This window comes from Poecile atricapillus, chromosome 15, assembly GCF_030490865.1.
Source record: "Poecile atricapillus isolate bPoeAtr1 chromosome 15, bPoeAtr1.hap1, whole genome shotgun sequence".
Classification (NCBI taxonomy): domain Eukaryota; kingdom Metazoa; phylum Chordata; class Aves; order Passeriformes; family Paridae; genus Poecile; species Poecile atricapillus.
This window is the reverse complement of record NC_081263.1, coordinates 16015403-16038589: the sequence shown is the minus strand read 5'-3', so window position 1 is coordinate 16038589 and position 23187 is coordinate 16015403. Positions and strand designations below refer to the sequence as shown.

Sequence of the window (23187 nt, the reverse complement as noted above, 5' to 3'; positions counted from 1 at the left end):
TTCTGTACATTCCCTCGCGGGAAGAGTTTCTAACATACAGCTTCAGATCAATCAGGTACCTCTAATTTTTGCTCTTGTTTAGAATTGCACATGATATAATGCCACATTTTGAAGAAAAAAAATACATCACCCATGTTATCCCTACCAACAGTAGAACAAAACACTATCCATGGAAATCTGCAAGATCCCAAGCACATACTCCAGAGAAGAGTCCAGATGTCATTCCCACTTGTTCAAGTAAAACACAGAATGGCTCCATACTAAGTACAGTTTAAGAAGTGCTCAGACAACCAAACTAAGGTCCAGTTTAAAAGGTCATAATCATTTTTACTACGCATACCAGCTTTTCCCTGTAGATGATCATAAACTCCAATAGCTATACAATACATATGAAAAGATATATCTCAACTTTTCAACAGAGCTCTTCTACACTGAAATGAAGCACAGCAGTAAAAAGATGGTCCTAAATAATCAAACCAAGATGAAAAATAAAAAGCTGTTTTCTAGGAAAATCACATAGGACATCTATGCTACACTCTCAGAAGAATAATCAACTACCTGATTCTTTCTGGGGTTTCATATAAGCACTTCAGAACTTCCAACCTTTTTCACATTTCTGCAGAAAAAGCAACTTCCTCCCACAGAGAAAAGAACACATTCCAACATAAAGAAAATCAACACACTGACAAGTCTGTAATATTAAATTTATTATTCCTCTAGTAACTGAGCTTAACCAAAGCTTAAAGCAAGTCAATTGAAAGAAGACGGCACTATACACTTATGGCTGAAGAGAACTCCAAACCAAGAGTGATTCAAAGCTTTAACTATCCCAGTTCACAGCTTTGGAGGGTCTTGCACTTCCCCAAAATGCCACATATGGTTGCCTGAAGCATAAATAAACTCCTCTTTACTTATCCCTCCTGTATGAGTGCCACCACTAAGTCAACTAAGGATCAAGTACTGGACACTCTAAGGTGAGAATTACTGAATGACCCAGTTTGTTTTATACACTTCCAACCCTCAGTAAACCTGAAGGCCAGAGGTTCCTCTTCAGGCTGGAAGGATGAGGTGAAGACAGCAACCACTGGACAAGGGGCATTGTGATCACCCCTGTGTGGCAGCTCACAGAACCCACAGTCACCCAGAGGACAAGAAAAATCTAATAACTTCATGGCATTAAACACCATCAGCAGTATTTTTAGCAGGAGGTGGTATCTTCTTGAGAGAAAATGGTAGGTAGCACTATCACTGAATATAGCCTTGTGAGTCAGCCTGCTTTTGCCACTCTGCATAAAATGAAATATAAGCAAGGATTCAGCCCAAGAACACCTGTTACACCAAGAACATTATGAAATACTGTACAAAATACCCAACCAGCTCTATTTCAGTGTACACCGAATTTTACACATTAATTTAACACCTTCTTTAACTCAAACTTGAGACTTTAATGCATATGCTCCAGGACAATTGATTTCCAAAGAATTTACTCTGTGCTGGACTAGCCATAACTCCTGCCTTACATTCTGCTTACAAACCCAGCACAAATGTCAGCAATCATGCCAGCAGAATGTCCCTACTGCAATTTTCGTCATCTTGGCCTTTTGCTATCCAACAACACAAGAAATTAACCCATGTAGCACAGCATCTCTGTTAATTAATCTTGCACTTATCAAAAACCTGACCCCTTCCCCTTGTCTCTTGCTTAGTTTAATCCCACATCTTCCAGTTATCACCCAACTTTCTTCAAAGCTCCTTCTCTCTTTTTCTGCTGTGATCCCAAAATATGCAGACCAGCAGAAGTAATGCTTTCTCTTATTATTAGTTCAATTTTGAGAGGGCAGACTATTACATTTTGGGTTTTGATATTACAAAGCTGATCCTGGTACTGAGGGTCAGGATCACTTTCCTAATGTGTTATCAAAATCAAAGTTACAATTTGATCCTTCTTTCCTGAACACCATAAAGCTATAAAATAAATCGTATTTTATTAGTCCAGATGGACTAAACTGCATCTTTAGTTTAAACTGAGATTATGGGAATCTAATTGGAAGGGCCACAGTCCACAAATTATTAGAAAATAAAGGCCTTTTCCATCACTCCAGCTCTTCCATGGGCCACAGAGCCTCATCCCACAGCCCTAAATGCTCTGCAGAAAACAATGGCTGCAATTTTTTCATTCCATTATTTCTGGCAGTTTGCAGTGGGGATGCAAGTGCATTAAGACCACTATTGCTACAGGCAGGGAATAAATCAGTACTTTCCACACTGTGTCCCAAGCTGTCACCATACATACAAGGGGTTAATTAATTAAATTTGACATTTAACCTGAAACAAAAGGCATCTCCTAACTGTTATGAAAGAAAGAAAATGGTGAATACTATGAAGAACAGCTTTCTAAAGAAACCGCTGTCAATTTGATTCAGTCCTGGTAAAGAGTGCCCATGGGTTCATCAGACAGCCTTAATTCCAGGGATGAGAACTCCCAGGGAGGACAGACACGTTTCCTCCAGGGTGAAGTGGAGGCTGTGCTGATGCTGAAACTCTGAGCCATGACCAATGGTAAGACCCCCAGCCCAGCCCCTATGCTCAGAACTGGACTGCAGATCTCATCAAACACTTTATTGACTACTGCACACCTATGGGCCTGTTGAACATGCAGGAAGGTACAACCTGGCTCTACTCACTGAGTTGTCTCCACATGAACCCTGAAGCTCCAGTATCACCACAAAAATAGTGGGGAGGGATGGTGTGTCCAAAGTCAGCCAATGGGTACAAGCTCTGACAACCCAACCTCAAAAAGCTCCTGGAAACTGACTGAGGAGGCAAAGCTCCCATTTATAACAACAAAAATAACAAGCTTAGAAAAATAAAGCAAAAAAAAAAAACCCAGACCAAGCCAAAAAGAAAAACAACCAACAACAAAGAAAATAAACCAAGAAAGAAAAAAAATCAAAGCAAGCTGAAACAAAGCACAATCACAAATGGCATAGTAATATAGTAATTTCCAGTAAAAAATGGAAACAAGAACTTCAATCAGTTCACCTTCTTTACTGCAGTTTCCCCAACCCAAGAGTCAAGTCCCAGCTCTGGGGATGAAGCACCTTCTACAAATTCATCTTTGCACCTGTACAGTGTTCATTGTTAACATGTACACAACCAATATACCCCTTAATCATGACCAATAAACTGAAAGAAACACTCATGCCTGCCTTCACTATAGATATAGTCTCCACTTTTCTGAGAAATAAGAAACTGATAGGTCAAAACTGAAACTATTTCAAATACTAGTTTGGGACATACTAAATTATAAAAAGTTTCAAATTAAGACCTGGACTTAAGCAAAACCTATTACAAAAACTCTTCATGCAAAGACATATTTCAAAGTTCTTCATAGTATTTAATAGTAGAATATCAAAACCCATTTCCTTGAAAAACTAATTTAACACAGGCTAGGGCTTTGGAGTGAATCACTGGACTTAAACTACAATAGTAACCGCAATCCTAGAAGTGTTCACTGGCTCCTCCCACCAAGTAAGATTTTTTTTTCCCCATTCCTTTCATATTTATTTAGCTGCTTTTTCTTTCCCCTCACCGTGATTCTCAAGTATTTATTACTGAAACCTGAAGAACAACTTAATTGAAAAACAGACTTGACACCTCAACCACACAGACCTTTGTAACAATCCCAAATGTATTTTATATTGCAAATAATATTTGACTTTCTCCAGTAAGGTCGTGTTCTTTCCCTTAAACTCCAGCTATTTCTACTTCAGGCCTATACATTCTGTCCCATTCCCCAGGTAAATCCAGCTGTCTGTTACTTAGTCTTCTGTTTTTACATCCAAACTCCTTAAACTGAGATCTAAGACTACACCATATTCCTCTTCTTTGGTTCTTCAACTACACTGCAGTTACACCACCAAGTATCTCCACACACAACTTCTTACTTACATGCACCTATGATTTTTAAAGTGATTCCTCAGCATTCATTCTGCTTTCCCCTTCACAATCTCTAGCCTTCCCAAACTCTGGAAATCTAAACTATAGTACTACTATCCTGTAGTTATACTACATAGATATAATTTTACCCATTCCTTGAAAACTTGACATGGTGACTTCAAGGCAGAAACTCAGCAAAGTCCATCTATCTAGACTAGTCTGTACTGTGTGAACAGCATGAGTTCAAATTAAGACTTTAAATATAAATATGCCAGCAATATATTTTACTGATCTTTCCTATTTTATCAAATTTGCATGAAGAATTTTGGTGGCTACACTGTACCAACAGCCACTTAATCAATGAAAAGCTTGTCGTACCTTTTTTTTTTTTTTATTGCACTTGCTGAATCATCACCAAAAAAGACTGAAATACTACAGAGAAATTCTTGGCACTGTTCTCCGTCATCCTGCAGTTATTACGGCACAATGACAACTCTTGGCTAAAAAATTAGTAAGGACATAAAGCAGAAGTGCAGAAGAAACCTTTCAATTTCTCACACTTTAAGAACCACATTACCCCTTCACACTATGGAAGTCAGGCTTTCTTCTTTATGGACCTTAATACTGAATGTAGCTCATCCAGAAGAAATCACAAACTTTAATATTAGTTCTGCAGTACTCCCGGGAAACTGATTGCTTTGATTTATTCATTGCAAGTTCAGCCTAATTGTCAACACCCTTTTAGTTCTGCTTTTTAGTGTATGCTTCCTTTTAAGACAGAGATTCACACTGATACTACTTTTCTGTCACTAATTATTACCACCTATAGTATGAACATCTTAACTTCTCCATCCTAATCTGTTGCAAAATAATGACACTTCAAAACAAAAAAAAAATAAAAACCCCAAACACCACAAAAGCCGGACATTAAAGAAGTAGAATAAAGGGAAGATATGGGAAGAGATTTTAAAAGTTGTTTGTTCTCTCACCCATCCAGACTAACAACAGAACAATAGCCACAAACACCAAACAGACCTCATGTTCCATTTCTGTTCTGTTGCAGATCCAACTTCTCTTGCCAGTGCACCTTCACAAAAGCACAAACCCATTACAACAGGGGGTTCAAGCCACTCCATTTGTGTCAGAGACAAGTGGGCCAAAATGATCACACAATCTTCCTGCATTAAGGGAGATTACACAAATACAGGCTGACAGCTATTTCCTCAAGTGCTCTTCTATGCCTGCTATCCACAGTAAACACACTAATAGTTTCCAATCTATACCCTGAAGAAGTCTGTTGTCATTAGGTTTGAATTTGCTACAAACGTGTTCCACACCCTTGAGAAAACACATCTCTGCAAGCCAAGCACCTGAAAATCCCTACAACTCCCATCAGGGACCATCTTTCTTTTCTCAAAGTGAAATTAACAGTTTCAACAAACTTTTATGAGATATGACTGAACTCAGACAAAACTCTCCAAGCAGAAATCTCTGATGAAAAACCTGGAGTAAATTTAACAGCTACAAAGGAATGAAATTAATTACATTCACTTTAAGCAGACAGACTTGGAGTTACCACCATTAGGTGAAACCAGCAAACTTGGGTTACAAACTGCAGAGCATTACCTGTTTCAACGAGGCAGCAGTCAGGACAAACAACAGACTGATTCGGCACCAGTCATTTGTCCATCACAAATTCAGAGCTTTTATGTGAACCTAACGAAGTAGCAGGGGGATTTGGAAAGCACAAAAAGATTAAAAGAGTATCTGTGAGCTGCCTAAAAAAATTCAAAAAAACCAGGTTCTTCCTACCTAAACTACTTCTTCAAACCTAACAAGACAGAGAAAAAGGTTATACTACATTGCCATAACATGGCCAGCACAGAACACAATTACAGGGATTCCTCTCACCTTTCATAAAAACAAAAGTAAGTGATCCTACGGTTATATTCATTCCAGTCACTGCAGTGAAACAGCTGTTATTTCATAGAAATACATAATCTGCAGATTAATTAGGATTCATTGTACATTCACTTAATATTTAGTTTAAAACTAAGTATTTTAGGTTTCAGAAAACTTACTGTTGTTTCTGCTTGAAGCCGTTTTTAGACCTAACTAATGACAAAATTTAATACAAAAAGTAACACAAGCTATCATGCAGAAGGAAAAGACTATAGTCTTCTGTTCCTGGAGACATTAAAGTAGCCAAATACTTCATTCAAAGAAGCAGCATAATATAGTGCATATGCTGCAAGGAAGAAATGCCATTTGGGTTATTGTCTTAACAAAACTACAGTGTCAGTTACCCAAAGGGAGGTCTAAGCGTTCACATGACAAAAAAAAAATGCCTTCAGAAAATTCAGGACATTTGTGCATCAGGTCATGGTGCTGTGCATGCAATTTTCCACATATACTTGAAAGGGTTTTTTAAGAGATGCATCCAGTTAAAATACGCACACTGACCAAAGTGATAACAACTACAGTTGTCTTTATAAAACTTTAAAAAGACTTACCATCAAAAACTATTCTGATTTACAATGTAAGAAAACATAAGACTCTGTAGAGCTCAGGTTTAATAACAGGAATTCTTTTAGATCAATTACCTATCTCATACATTCTATCATAAGAGCTGAATTTAAATTTCAGATCAGTTTAAGAATTTAAGTATTTAGTCACTGGTTTGTTGTGCTCTTTTTCACACAAACTCAGTGTTGAAGTTTTTGAACCCATGTACATTCTTCATTAGATTAGGGCAGCACTTGGTTGTTTTCACTGTAGCTAAAGTATGACAGCTTGGCCTCAACCTTTCAATTTCTCCCCTAATGCCCCATCTCTGATGATAAAGTTGAAGTTCCCCTAAAGTGAGGATGAAAACATTCTGCCACTGGCATAGCAGTTACTGGGAGACAAATTAGCCATACCACCACCACTCTGCACACATACCTCCCAAAAGCACTCAAGTCTGTATTTGAACAGAGCTCTAAGTGCTATTAAAAACACTCTTATGTATTTATGTAAGACTGGACCTGCAACACAGAAAACTGGCTCTGCAGTAATGCTGGAATGGGGGAACCCTAGGCAGATGAATTTGTGATATTTAATAACTCTGCCTCCCCTCCTTAAGGGACAGGGTTTCCCGTACATTCAGACAGTGAACTGCCAGTGTCTAATGTTACTTTAATTAGCCTCATTTTTATAGCTGGTTGCACTAGTGTTGCTCAAACACACATGGCTTATAAATTCTGCCCTTGTATCAGAAACATTTGCCCAATAATGAAAAAGTATTGACAACATCATTTTCACTTTAGAGCTGAGCTTCCTGTTCAAACAAGCAAAGGCTTTCCACAATCCATATCCATCCTCCTATCAGAACAAGTAGCAACACTTTGGTTATACTGCTGAAAACAAAGAAGTTTCATAAAAAGCTCATTGAGAAGCACATTCTGGCAAATGCCACCACAGCAAGGTCACTAAACAAATGAGTGCTACAGAGGTTTTAAATTTTACTGACAGAGATCCTATGAATTTCATCATAAAATGCACTCAACCAAAATTATCTAAAAGGAACTCTTGAACTAGTTTAGGTTCTGACTGTATCACTGTTTTACTCCCCAAGTGACTAGAAAGCGTTTCTAAGCTTTCTACTTCACACAGGGAAGTGCTACCTCCACATATTCACATTCAGTGAAAAATAGATGACATTGAACTATTTGTTCCAAACTCTGAAATTGCTAGCTGGAAGTTTCACCTTCCTTCAGATGGTCAGAAATCAGAGCAATATAATCCAACCGATTCCTTGTTTAACAATACCGTAACTACAACACAAAGAGTCACCAGCCTTCCTAAAGTAGTGACCAGTCCAAAGGGCCAGGTTATGCCACAGTTTTAGGCAAGATTAATTCCTACTTACCCTGTGCAAGCCTTACAAGTCCTTACCTTTTGGTTTTAAACTTCACAGGGAAATTAAATTACACTCCTGTGTACTGTGCACCGTAAGGGCAATCCCCAGTCTAGGCCCCAAAGTTCTTCCTGGCTATGACCTATGATTAACCAGGTCTAATTCACTGGTGATTCATAGTGAAACAACCCAGAAGTTGAGAAAAATGGTGAAGCTGGTATAAGAATAGCAAATACAGAGTTACAAACTAATTTTGTGTAAGTCAGACTGATGCTAAAAGAAAATATATTCCGTTTCTGAAAGCTTACCTAAATGTATTTGGGAAGCAACTAGTAAGACCATTTGAATTTCAGGCTGTAGACACAAGAACACACAACAAAGATAGCCGCAAAGGAGTAAGTTTCACTTCTGCAGAAGCAGTAAAGGAACTCAGGCAGGAGTTCAACTCATCTGGCTAATTCTTTCTGAAGCTGCCATGCTGTGAATACACAACCCAGAATGGTAACAAAGTAATCTGCACAGAAGTGAATACCAGCAAGCCAAAGGAGTCACAGCCAAATCATGACACTCATGTTCGGGCTGGAGCTACCAAAAAGGAACACTTTTAGGGCTGCTTTTTTTCCATTTGGTGTTTATAGCCAGGAGTAAAAAGCATCCAGGTCAGGGAGGTGGGAAACACTCCCTGTACAAACACCCAAACATTCCCCATAGTAACAAAGCTCCAAGAAAATTACTAACAACGTCATCTGTATAGAAAACTAGGTACAGTTAGACCTACCTGATCATGAGATAGGGAAAGAGGTTGATTTCAGTACACAGCCACAAATCAATGTGCATACTACCAACCAACAGGTTTTCACTCCATGGAAAATCCAGACTGTGGAAAAAACAAATCTTTGAACTGCAATCACATTCTCACTGCCAAAAACAGATAGGAAGAGAACACTTTGAGGTTAACTCTTCCTGCAGAAGCATTTAACAGCTTCCCTTTCTCTCCCTCTGTACACAAACTCCAGCTCAGTTTTCCCAAAGCCATGAAAAAAAACATACAGCCATAAGGACCAGCAAGGAGCATCAGCAAACCTGGAAAAGAGTAAACACAACCAAATGTGTTTGGTGACTCTGCCTCCAGGTCAAAGCAGAGTTTATGAAAAACCTTACAGAAACAGCATTTAGCATCTCATTTTCTTTTCAGAGACATGCACACCTAAAGCAGCAAACTGACATAAAACTAATTTGTGTATTTCCCTCAACTCCAACTAAATGTTTCCTAATAATTATGTCCAGTTTCAAAACTGCTTCTTTCCAAACAATTACCAAATATAGCAACTAGTTGTTTTCTTGCACTAGAGTCTATATTGAACAGGAATTGCAATCCTTTGTTTCAGGGTCTAATACATGTATCTGAATAATGAACCTGAACCAGCTGCTCTCAAACAGTGGTCCATTGGCCAACCAAAGGTTTTAAATCGTCCATAATACATAGTAGTTTCAGTTCTGCAGAAGGCCAATACAGTTCAGTGCTGCTGAACAACCCGCCAAGGGTTAACAGCACTTGTTATAGGAAACAGCAACTTTGGGACCACCACAGCAGAAGACTGAGGAGAAACAAAATAAAGAAACCACAAGCATTTACATTTAACGCACCACTGGTGTGCCTAGAAACTGGAAACATACTCTTTTACAGAGTCTACAGTCTTCAGCGCTCCAAAATACTCGAAGCAAAACAAGCTCCTGATTTCACAGAGTATAGGCAATGATTTTAAGGACAGAATGAGCAATGTGGAACTGAGTAGCACGTATCTTTTTTAAAAGGAAGACCTTCAATGTAATCTGGTACACAACTGCAGTCTTCATTTTTGCATCAATCTTTCTCTCCACTCAACACAAATTCAGAGCATTGACACTCAAGGAAAACACTACGTGCTATGAAAGGAATGCTACTTAAAGCATCCTTCATGTTTCTTTAAACCTACAAAACCTCAAACCTTTCATAAATATACATTTAGACCATAGCAACAATTAATTGGTAAAGTTTAATGCTGATATTACAGAACGCAAACAAAATCTGTGATGCTTATGGGTAACTGCTTGAAATTTGGTAATACTAAGTCACATTTTCATCCAGCTACTGAAGTTCTTTCATGTAAGTCACAGTTTTATCATTGACTAATTGCATTCATTTCTATTTAGAATGGGAATAAGCCCCATACATTAAACAAATCATGTTGTGAATGTAACACTTTACCACTTTTTTTTCAGCAGTACTTAGACACAAATAAGGAACTGCTAACACCAACTTAGCCAGTTATATAAACACAATTATCTTCATTATTTGGAGAAATTGGGAAATCAGTGTCACTGACTGTATTGTTCCAATGAGGCTAAGAAGGATGTAACTTCCTGACACTCAAGGCATCAAGGTCAAAATAACTGCGGATTTGAGCAGCATCCATCAGCTGATTCTGTCTATTGCTACACTACCTCTTGCTAGCAATCAGCTTTGGGTGTATCCAATAGCAGTTTCCTACCTTCCACACTGGAGATGGGACCTCAGAGGTCCTACCCCTTATTTTTAAGGCTGTTCATGAATATAAACAAGTGCTAAGTAAGCCATTTTATGAACTCTAGACATGTAGTCTAAGGGTATTGCCCATAATTTAGCGTAACATGCAGTTTAAAGCTTCTAACATGAAACAGCATTGTTACAGTAAACAGTTTGCATTGACACTTGATAATGAACTTTTCTCTGTATGTTTTGAAGGATCAACTGTAACCACTTGAGTTGATGTACTGTTTCTCATACATACAGAAAACTAAGTATGCTATGACTTCCTATTTTTTTTTTCCAAGAGCCCTCTCTTAAGGAAGAGGGGATATTTATTAACTAATTAATGCTAAAAGATAAGAAGATCAACTGCTTGGCAAAATGAAGAGCCCCTGCCCCAACCCAAATTCTCCATTTAAACATTCCATCCAAGTCAACATTCCCAACCACCCATGGCTTTCTGGTTTTGCGCTTTTTTTCAGATAAGCATTGAAACATCTTTTGACCATACAGAAAAATCAAGAATCAGAAAAAAAGCTTTCCAAAACAAACCTGCACTTTTAGCAAGTCCAAAGGAACAGGGACAGAAGCATGTTTCACAGCACATGCTGTGACTAACCCAAACACTAGAAGCCTTGGATCCATTATCAAGAGGATCACAATGTGAAATCAAAAGACAGTAACACAGAACTTGTATCTAATTCCAGACACCTGTAGTTTAATTATATTTCACAACAAGGCAAGCATTGTTGTGATCCATTTGAACTCGAAAAAGCAGTTATCACCAGTTTTGGTGAGTCAACACACACTAATATCTTAAATCAATTCTGTGAACAATGAAGCCAAGTTTTCCTTTTTAGTAATTTTATTCTAATGTGAAACATGAAGAAACAAGCACCCAAAAAACTCCAATATAGTATGAAACTTTAATAAAAGTTGCTTAAAAAACAAAGAGCAAAATTTTAAAATAAACTGACTTGACTCCTAATCACACATCTTTCTGACATCAGGAAGAATACTTTCAGACTGTCAGGAAAAAAAAGAAAGAAACAAAGATCTGCTGTTGAAACATTACTCCCAAAGACTGTTGAAATGCATAACATGAAGCTTCAGAGACAGACAGTTTTATTAACAGGAGGCTTAATTTTAAACAGTATATACAAATCACATGACTTTTCCAAAGTTGGGACCACCTAGTAATCTGTCAAAACAAAATTATGCTAATGAATTACAGAAGCATCTGTGTAATGCAACCGCCTCTTTATTGAAGTACACCTTTATACAATCCTTCCACGGATTCCTGTACTGTGAAATCCTCTCGGGATGCAGCGCTGCACAGGTTTGCAAATCTTTCCTACACACCACATGAATAAAACTGTTGCCACTTGCACCTCTCAATTTTGCCTGCCCATACACTTCAGTGTTCCATGGTATGCAACACCAAAAGGCACTGTTCTTCTTCATCAAAAAAAAAACCACCAAAACCAGGTTGAAATTTACTATGTTTAAGTACAATGATTTGCAGGGAATAGCAGGATTGTTTTCAGGCAATGCCCAAGTCTAAAATTTATCATAAGCCAAGCAAGGACGAACCAAAAAAATTCTGCTTTTCACTTGTGTAATTACTTCCTTTCCATTTCTCTGTTTTTCCATGGAAGGTTTCACTGCTCAACAAAGAAAATGGCAACTCTTTACAGATTTTGAATACAACAGCACAACTTTATTGCAAAAATATATAGTAAGCTCAGTATTTTCAAGTTTTGGAGAAAAATAAATTTTATCTCTGAATTCACCCATAGCATTAATTCACAACAGAGTTGCTGAAGGTACAAGTTTCTTTCATTATAACCTAATTTAAAACTTTATCTGGACTCCAATCTTCTACTAATAATCACCACTTTGGTTCTCTTAGCAGAGACTCTATGTAAGAAGTTCAAGAGACGTTTGAGAAACACCAATATCCAACTAGTGTCAAAGATCCTTTCCCAACTGATTTGTGTAATCCTAACAAATCAAGCTACTTAAACAATATTTATTTTCAACTGAAAATTTTTAAATGTACTATAAAACTCGTATGTTTGAGGTTAGCTATACTTGTGGCAAAAGTCTTATTCTGCACAGTTATAATTGCAATATATAAATAACTAAAGGTTATACCACAAAGAACAGCTTGAATTTTACAGAACGATTCTGTTCATACTCATAGGAATTAGTTTGGTAGACACATCAGCAAAGGGCATAATTCAACTGTTCATACAGTGAGAATTTTGGAAAAAATAAAGATACATACACAAAACAATTGATCTGTGTACACTGAGAATTCATTCAGTTGCAGAATAAAATCAGGACTTTAAACAAAGCTTTGACCTGTGAACAAAGCAAATTCAGCCAGCTTTTAACCAAATCTAAAAATAGCTATCTATTTTACAATGGCTTACAACAACACCACTGAAGAGCTTCACTGACTTCATCTATTTCCCTTATCCAAAACTATGTCAAACCAATCTCGGTTTCTCAATAAGCACTGTGTCCAGAAGAGTTTACCAAACTTTTATGATGAGTAAGAATCTGTCCAGCTTCTCCACACATTTGTATGAGGATAATCCACTGCACCGCTCTCCTTGCAGTGTTTCTCATGTAATGGCTAACCCAGTGCTCTGTCTTATCAAAACCAATCTGTTTTACAATTTAAACAATCCACAGGTTCTATCCTGGAAATACTATAAAAACCAATCCAGATGCATTTGTCACAGCACTATGAATATCTATTCTACAACTACTCGATGAACAGCTACCCTAATACAAGTTTTACTTTTCTGGAACCTATAGGCCTGTCATTTAAATCAACAACAGCTGCCATAGCTTCATCACGAGACTCAAATGCAACCATCGCTTCTCCAGTGGGCATGCCTTTTTCATTGTATTTTAAGCACACTGAACCAGGGATCACTTGGTAACCATAAAAGAAATCCAAAATTTCATCCACCGAAACAGTAAAGGGCATATTCTGCACTTTAATGACAGTTGGCCCTGGCTTCCCAGACCCTGTTCCAAAACCCGGGGGTCCACCAATATGTATGTTTCCTGGTCCCGGTCCAAACCCTGGAGGTCCACTTAAATGTCCAAGACTGCTAGCAATTGCTGGAGGACCAGCACCAAAGGCAGGGGGCCCACTTAAATTGCCAGGACCATTACCAAATGTCTGAGGACCCCCTGCAAAACCTGCTGGTCCACTCAAATTAGCAGGACCACCTGCAAAACCTGGTACCTCAATACTTGCACCAGGTAAACCACTAGCTGCAACTGAGGGTATTCCTGGTCTAGAATCAGGAAAGCCACCTATTCCAGGTGGTGGTAAAGGGGGACCAAATGTGCCAGACCCGCTGAAGTTACCAGGGAAATTGAACGGAGGACCGTTATTTGCTTCTTTAGCATTTCCCCCCAAGAAGGCATGCTCATCCCCACCAGAACCCTGTGCTCCTGGCACAGCCGCATTTCCTTGGATCGGTATTTTCAGGATCTTTTTCCCTTGAGATGGTGGGTTTCTCTCAATATCTCTCATTTCTTCTACAGTTATCAAACGCAAATTAACATCTCTTCCATTCAGTTTTTTACGGTGCAACCGCTCTGCCTTACGAGCATCATCTTCAGCTTTAAACTGAACCAGTGCTTGTCCTAAACCTTGCCCATTATTATCAACAAGAATTTGTACAGAGTTTTCTTCTACTGCCAGTCCCTCTAGAAACTGAAGTATTTCAATTTTTGTTATATTGTATGGAATATTAGATATATGTGCACACAATTTCGGCAAGCCTGATTCTCCCTCAGCATTCATCAGGATTTCTCTCTGGTCATAGCTGAAGTTCTGCAATCTTTTACGAATCATATCTATCTTTTCCAACATTGCCTTTTTAGTAATTGGATGTACCTGAATGAAGCGATTCCCAATGTACTGCTTATGATGACACAAAGCTGCTTTATAATCAGCTTCATTCCTAAACTCAACAAACCCCTCTCCAATTGCTTTCCCATTAGGTCCATAAGCTATATAAATGCTATCCTCAACTATGTCCAGCTTTTTAAAAAAATCTATCACATGTTTGTTCTCCGATTCAAAGGGAAGACCTTTCAAATAAACACAGAAACCATGCTCATGGGGAGATCTCGACCGTGACCTTTTCTGTCCAGTGGGAGATTTGGACCTAGGATGAGCCTGGGGAGGAGGATGTGCCTGCACAGAGGGACCCATGGTTTGCTTGAAAGTTATGTGGCCTCCAGCAGCTACCCACTGTCTCTCTGTTGCAGGACTAACTTCAACATAGCGCTGAATCATCAGCATTCTGTTTCGCTTCAGTGCTTCAAACGTATCTTGAGGAGAAAAAAACTTAACTAGTCCATTTCCATTATTTCGACCTACATGATCCTTCAGCATATGGACTGCATCCACACGGAGCCCAAGGAAAAAGTCTTTCACATCAGATTCTGTTGCAGTAAAGGGCATTCCATGAACGCTGACATACAAATCATCTGGATTGATTGGAATTGGCTTGACACTACCTTGAGAATTCATCTGGATAGGATTTACAGGATTCATGGGACCAATAAACAATGGATTCAAGCCGCTGTTCATATTCACTGCTGCTCCAGACCCATTCATTCCAGTGGGTAAAGGTGCTACAGGTGGAGGATTCATAGGAGGCATTCCTGATATGGGAGGCAGAGGCGTCATTGGAGGTACAGGGGGCACAGGGGGTATTGGAGGAACTGGAGGAACAGGAGGCAGTGTGGGTACAGGAGGTGGAACAGGTATAGGGGGAATAGAAGGCATTGGTGGCAAAGATGGCATAGTTGGGATAGGAGGGATTGGTGGAGGAGGTACTGTGTTCATGGGGGATGCTGTGCTAGGAATAGTTGAGCTAAATGTTGGACTACCAAAGGTACTCCCAAGATTTGGAGGTGCAGTCCCAATACTGGCAGTAGAAAATGTGGATATGTTTTTATTGCTTTCATGCACTGTAGTAGAAGCAGTCACTACACTAGGAGAGGGATTATTAAAGTTAGGTACAGTAGTAGGTAAGTTAACCCTTCCACTCATTCCAGAACTAGGTGGTGGTCCCGACCTGCTAGCATTTGCTGGTGGCATATCTAGATTGGCAGTTTCAAAACGCCTACGACTGAGTTCTATCATGTTCTGCATCTCAGTTTTACTGCTCAGCAACAACGTTACTTTTGACCCTTTAATTGTACCACCTGTGCGCATCATACCAAGCCTTGCATCTTCATCAGTGGCAAAAACGATGAAAGCCTCACCCAGTTCACCCCCTACAATATGCACGCCCCCATCAGGAATGGTCAATCCAGAGAAGAAGTGGCGAATGTCCATGGTCCCCGCCACAATCGGGAGACCTTGCAAGCGGATGACCACAGCCATGCTGCGCTGAAACAACACACACCTGCAGATGAGAAAAGGCAACGGCTATGTCAGACTACTGTTTGTGACACCATGCAATTACCTACAGACACGATCTACTATATTTGTTTATATACACCTAATAACATCTTGATAAGATTAAGCGTGTTTATATTCCAAATTCCTTATTCATGTTTGTTTACTTCATACAGACTGAAGTATTAACATTTACCAACACAATCAGTATACATTTTGCACTAGAAATTCCAAAACAGCTGCTATACTAAGACCCACAAGTGTCAGTTAAAAAAAACAAAGGAACATCAAAAATCAGAACTGTTACATCAGTAGTTCAATATTTAATGGAATGTAAGCAAAAGGAGTATCTTTAGCCCCACAAAACAAAAGTAGTTTATTATACACTGATATGGTATCAACTGTATCTGACAATGTGACTGAAAAATTCTGCACAGCTATGGGAAACAAACTGTTCCCTTTAATCTGGGAAAGGATTTTACCTCCCGCCAAGTGAAGACAACTAGAAACATTGGGGGGTTGGTTAAGAACAAAAACTTGGCAACTAGCAACCCACAGACTCACAGGACATCCTGACAAGGAGCATCTATATTATACTGACCTGATATTTTTCCCCTAGCAAAGGCAAGAGGTCCAGGTGACCTATTATAAACTAGCCCCTCAACATTTTGTGACAATAGAGACCTCACCTAAATTAAATTAACATCTATGCATATCTAGCTAGATATATGACCTTTACAATTTTCATAAACAAGGTATCTTTTAATAGCTGCAGATATTCTGTCTAGCATGACCTCTTACATCTCAGACATAAGTAGATGTATTTTATCTCTACAGCTGGCATTAGTAGATGTTTAAGGTAATTCTGAACAGCTAGATCTGAACAGTTACCTTGTGGCCTCAGAAGTCTAAGGTCATATCAGAAGTTGAAGATAAAGAGGGAACTAGATACACATCACTTATGCAAACCTTTGGCTAAGACTGAAAGCATCCTATTAAATAATATTAGCACAATTCAGCAGTTCAGAAGCCAGTCTCTCATCCTAAACCATCAGCAATAGCACCATGCTTCACCTGAGCCACTTCTTGTCTGAAACTTCTTGATTTCATAAGTACAAGCCAGTTCAGTATCTGTATGGAAGATCTCCAAGGCTCCCATAAGTCACACACCAATAGTGTTAACTCAGCATTTGAAATCAAGGATGAACCAGATCACAGAATCACAGAACTGTTTAGGCTGGTAAAGGTCAAATCCAACCAGATCCCCCAGTGCAACACCACAAAGCTAAGCATCAAATACTCCTGGCCATTACCAAAACTGTGACCAACTACAAACAATAACCATCTCCCAGCAACTCAGCTATATCCCAGCATACAGTCAAATCTGCAAGTTGTCTCCATTTGCTTATCCAGGTCATCCAAACACTTTGGAGAGACAAGTCTTGAATGACTAGGTAAAGCCACAATTTAACCAGGTACGGCTGAATTCAGTACTTAATGAAAACAGGAATAACACCTCTTCTGTAGGGTGAAGAAGCAACAATTCTTTTGTTTGCATGATGGAACCTCAGATAACGAAAATGAGTCCTTAAGTATTTTGTTCTGTTGACTAACACACCAGAGCTAAACCCTTCAACACACTAATGAACTCAAGCAACACCCTGGGGTATTATAGGGCGTTGCCCCACACCTAATTGACACCAGAAAAATGTGGAGGACTCTCCTCCTTCAAGGAAACAGCAAACAAGCCCATCCACACCAAGTCAGCTCTGTTGCCCTAGTCACTGTGCATGAATATTGGATTCCTTACTACACCATCCTGAAAGAGAGACTAAAAGAACTTACAGTTCGTAACAAGATGACTAAAAAAAAAAAACACCACTAAGAAAACCCCTATTCAACCAAGGAAAGATAACAGAAAGGCTTATACTATATACTAAACTTCCGGGACAATTTTTTTTGAAAGCAACTTTCTCACATCCATGATGAGGTAACAGAAGCATTTGAAGAAGAAGAAGAAGAGCTTTTAGTTCTTGAAGTGGAATTACATTTAATCTGAAAATAAAATTCATTGTCCAATCATTTTCCAACAACAAAATTACTTGTCCGTGAGGAAAAAAAACCACAAGTCCAACTAAGGACTACCTTTGCCATCTAAAACATCTAAAAACATACCCAAGACCTTTTGCAGTTTTAAAAAGTGGTGTTTTATAATGATTTTGGTTTATTTTAAATTTGCCTACCATTGATGACAATCTCTGAAATTAAAGTCAAAATGAAAACTCTGCCTCCTTTAGAGAAGCTATATTGAAGAGTATTGTAAACCCAAGGTTTATGTTGTGCTACAGGATTCCTTTGAATTAGATGATCCTGAGGCAAGCAAGTGGTATAAAAGTATCCCTGGCTTTGCACCTATGCTTTCCAAACTGGAATACTAATAAAAGCAAATCTTGCCAGAAGGTTTAGGTTTCTTGCACTACCTACAATACCTAGAAACTAGTTTCAGAAAATTTTATGTATCAGAAGTGAAAGACATTTGAAGTTTCTTGTGTTAAATGGGAGACTACTCTTAGCTATTTCCTTAATGCAAAAGGGATGACAATCTAATATAGCCACTGGTTGAACAAAAGCAACTCAGGAAGGTGTGTGTATTGAGGTCTGCTAGTTTGGAGCACCTTACATTCTTTAACAGAACTGAAACCTGCTAGATAACAGCATTTATAAATGATTTCATGAATCTAGCCCAGAAGACATATCAACAGAAAAAGTCACAGAAGAGTTCAAGCATTTGAACATTTACATAACTTCTGGGATAATGCAAAGCTTTCAGTTTTGCATTAAATCAAAACTTCTAATAAATACTAAGGGAGTACTTGAAGTCCTGTTATTAAGTACTCTATTCAGATCCACTAAATCACTATTAACAAAAAAAATCCAAAGAGCTGCTTAGGCATATAGTCACTAGAAAAACTATCTGCAATGACTTCAGTGTAGTTAATTCCACGCAGAGTATTAAGCAAATGCCTGCTTAATATTAAACAAGAGTCAACAGTAACATGGTCTGAATAAAATGAATTTTAAGGACTTGACTAATCAAATATTTTTGACAAAGGAACACAACACAGCTGCTTCATTTTTTTCAGTATTTCAATGCTTAGACAAAGTAGTAGTGTCAGTTCTGTGATTTACAGAAAAATCTCAAGGACTGAAAGGGCCAAACTTTACATTTCTAAACACTCACAAACCACATTTTTTCCCAAATGCACTTAGGAGACAATAACCCATTTGCTCAAATTTTCCAAGTAACGAAAATGCAAAGCCCGCTCATATATTTCACTGTTCACTTGCAAAGACCAGCACATGCAGAGGAACATTAACTTCAGACACAAAACAGGCCACACACCAGTTCAGCAGGCACTGAAGCCTTTTTGTTGGGCTGTCAGACATGTTCTCAGGCTGCCTGCTTTTCTCCTGGTACAAAAAGGTACTTCAAGGCAAAAGCGGGTTTTCTTGTAATTTTGTGTGTTTTGTATAATTGTGGAAAGACAACATCCTAAGGGTGTACTATGGACAAGCCATCCCCATTAGCAAGCCACAATCAAAGCTGGAGATTTACAGGCTGCTGACAGTCAACCTGATTCAACTCATTTGATGAATTTTAACATGTCTTGACAGTAATGTCTTTAAAACTGTTGATGTTACATTAGGAAAAAAAAGTGTAAAAGATGACAATACTATTTATCTCATAAATGTGCTAGTTAGTAAAATAAGAGTAATTTGGGTCATACAAATAAATTCATAAGCACACCAGACTAGCCTTTTAAGATGTATGGATTCTGCAACAAAAAAGTTCAGAAGATTGAGAGTAGCCCCTAGGGAGTATTAAAGTACAATACTCACATGATACACACAAACATAGTTGGCAATTCTTGGATGAAGAGTAAGAACTGCAGAAACACTGTGGTAGTGTAGGAGGAATTTTAAGTATGAGACTGTCTCGCAAAAGTTAAAACTGCAAACTATAGCTTTGCTTTTTTAAGGCTAAAATCAACCTGTTATAGTCATCTTTGAGCCAATTTGAAACTCTCTGATCCCTTTAAGTGCTGCAAAACCTAATTAGAACCAATTTACATACACTTCTACAATCCAACAGCTACAAGCACACAGACCTGTGGCTTGCAGCAAAGTAACTGCATTTTCCAACAGTGCAAAATAAATGGGAGCATGTTCCAGACTACCACATGCTGATGAAACAACAGAACATTAGTTTGGCAGAAAATTCTGTTTACAAGAAAAACACTGCCAAAACCACCATCACCAGTGGTGAGTAGACAAGCTACAGATTATTTGACCCCGGTCTTTTGACACAAATTCACAGATTCCAAAAGCTTCAAGTGTTTCTTAGGATATACTCAATATGCATATAAAGAAGTCTTCAATTCAAAAGCTCTTACCTGCAAAGACAGATGTTTTTTTCTTAACAAGTAGCAGAAGCCAAGCCAATCCTGTGGGCAACCAATTAAAACCAACTTTTAGACTGCAATAAAGAATAAATGGAGGCAAAAATCAATGCAGGCAACACAACAGCAGTAACAGTCCACAAAGAACTGTATACATAGAATTTCAAACCTGCAACCACCACAAGGCACTGCAACATACATAAACCATAAGGGTACATTTTCTATACATTATCTCTATACGACTTACTGGCAATTGCATTGTAGAGCTTTTGTATGGTTTCAAGACATAAATATGCCTTCCACAAAGAATACAGAAAGAGCCAGAGAGCATTTAAAGAGTCTTTCAAATCATCCCATCACCAACAGGTGAACAAATCTCTTTCAAAGGCAAAGAACAAGAGTTAAAATACTTGAAAGCCCTGAATTTTATCATACCCTTGCTCCATCAATAATGATATTCCTTCCCCCAACTGTGCATCAGCTTACTCGAACAAAGCAACGCAGAGTAAGCCATGCCTGAGAAAACAATCCTAGAGTTGTAGGTGAAGAATTCTTCAAAAGTCAGACTAGCTGGTGAAACGAAGTGACATTTCACAGCCATGTCTAGGAAGTCAACTCCACAGCGCACACAGCAAGAATTCCCATAAGATACTCTACTTTCATTCGTAATCTTCCATTTCATTATCCAAATCCTGATCAAATGCCCATCTTTTTCATCCTTGTATAGAAATTATCTTCCCAGGTTGACAATTCAAACAAGCCAAGCATTTTAAGTGGTAACGCATGTATTTTGTATTTAAAGATGGGATGGAAAACCTTTGCTCTTTCATTACTTGGCAGATCGCCTCACACTAAAACCGATTCTTTGGAAAGCCACTGAGGAATGAATCTCACTAATAACAACTGCCTCCTCCTCCTCACACAACCCCAACAAGCTGGTTTCAGTTACAAGCATCATTACCAAAGTGAACTTAAAGCAAGAAGTACTAACAAACCCTCCACAAACGTCCTAACAGAGGGAATAAAACAAACATAGCTATTTGGACATCTTCTAGGACATTAATGGCAGACTTATAAGTGAGAAAGATACAACTGCACTATACAGACTTATATTAAAATGGCAAATGCATTAGAAAAATAAATAATTTTGTTTATTAGACCTTTAAGAGAAACATGCAATCCTGTATCAGAAGGACTCAACTACATACTTTCATGTACAGCAGTGTCAAGCAGCAGTTTACAAAGAAAGAAAGACATGTAATCACCTGAAAAACCATTTCGTGCAAGACCACGCCTGCTTCAAGCAGCAGATAAATTTTTCATGCACAAGGAATTTCCCATTTAGAAGAAAACCCCAAATAATTAGATGGATTTCCAGTATGGCAACCACAGTGTTGCATTTGTTCCTCTTCACAACACTAAAAACAAGCTGAAGATTTGCAGTGGACTAAGGCAACACAAACCAGGCAGCATTCAGAATAGGTGCAAAACTTCACTATGCTATGTTTAACTTCTCCACCAAACACCATCTACTTTTCATTTCAAGTCTCAAATCTCTCAACTTGAAAGAAAATCATCCATACCTTCCGTAGGCAAAAATAACCTTTCCAATCAATAGAATACATAAGAGCACATTAACTAGACAAGCACCGGCTAGACCACAGGTGTTCCCACATAATGCTGGCACCAAACCTCCGGGAGTTCTCGGAAGAAACTCCACAACACCCTCTCAGCTGTACAGAAAGACCCAGCATCCACTGGACACACAACAAATTATTAAATCAGAGGAATCCGCCAAGGAAACAACCGGTCGATTTGCCTGCCTAATCCCAGCAGGTCAAGATAGGGAAGCAAACCACTAAGAATAACAGGTAAGTTTAAGAATGAGTAAAACCAGAGCCATGAGGTTTTTTCGAAAGAAAACTCACACTGCATTTTCGGGACCCATTTCAACGCTAACTCGTTTTGTTTCTAGGAAGGGTGGCTTTAAGTTGCTTTTTTTCGTTTACAGATTTTGGGGGAGGGGGTGGTACTTGGTTTGTCTGGTTGTTGATGTTTCGTTTTATTTTGTTTTTTCTGTATTTTTAGCGGAGCTGATTTGCACTAGTATTAGAGAGCGTTACTTTACTGAACACCAACTTCGCTAGCGTTTGTAGGGTACCCCCGGACGAACGGTGGCAGCGCCGCAGACACCGGGGACGCTCCTCCTCACTAAGTGCAGACTGCTTGCCTCGCTTCGTCCCCCGGGGCCGGACAAGGCGCACTCGCCCCGCCCGAGCACCGCCGGGATCCAGACCCGCCAAAGCCCCGCACCGAACACGGGACCGCGCAGCTACCCGCCGCACCCGGCCCGCCCGGCGCCGCTCCGCACCCATCAAATCCCCGGCTCGGGCCCCGGCGCCGCCGCAAGGTCACTCGGCCGCCGCCGCCGGACGGGCCCGCGGCGCCTGCGCTCGGCCCGCACAGACTCACCTGCCCGCGCAGCTCTGCGGGCCGCCGGGCGCGGGCGGCGATAGGGAGCCAGGAACGGGGGAGCGGCCGGGGCCGGCCCGAGCCGCAGGCCTCAGTGCGCCGGGCCACAGCGAGGCGGCAGCGGCCCCGCTCGGCGCCGGGGGCCGCAGGCGGGAGGCGCCGCCCGGCCCGGCCCTTTGTGCGCGGGGACGCGCCCGCCCGGCCTCCCTCCCCGTGTCTCCCCGCCGCGCCGCGGGCCCGCAGCGCGAGGCTGGGCAGGCAGCCCGGCCTGCCCGGGCGCCGCCGCGCTCTTACCGAGGGATCTGTACGGGAAAAAGGGTTAGAACGGAGCCGCCCCGCCCGGGCCCGCGGCGCGCCGAGCCCCACGCACCGACCGCAGCCGCACAAAATGGCCGCCGCGATGCGGCGCCGCCGGGGGGCGGGG

The 23187-nt window shown here is 39.9% G+C and overlaps 1 protein-coding gene across 20 annotated transcripts in view; it reads right to left on the bottom strand.

The window, feature by feature from the left end:
* RBM12 (RNA binding motif protein 12) overlaps positions 1-23187 on the bottom strand; it is a 69860-nt gene extending 46673 nt beyond the window's left edge. For 13 of the 20 annotated variants that reach the window (XR_009278893.1, XR_009278885.1, XR_009278875.1 and 10 more), the window contains exons 1-2: positions 23058-23124; positions 20286-20368 (exon numbers count right to left, since the gene is read on the bottom strand). Coding sequence is in view for 3 of the 20 variants with exons in the window: in XM_058850982.1 (XP_058706965.1) it covers positions 13177-15816 (2640 nt within the window). In the remaining 17 variants the exon portion in view is untranslated. The other 7 variants (XM_058850982.1, XM_058850981.1, XM_058850983.1 and 4 more) reach the window with 7 other exon arrangements.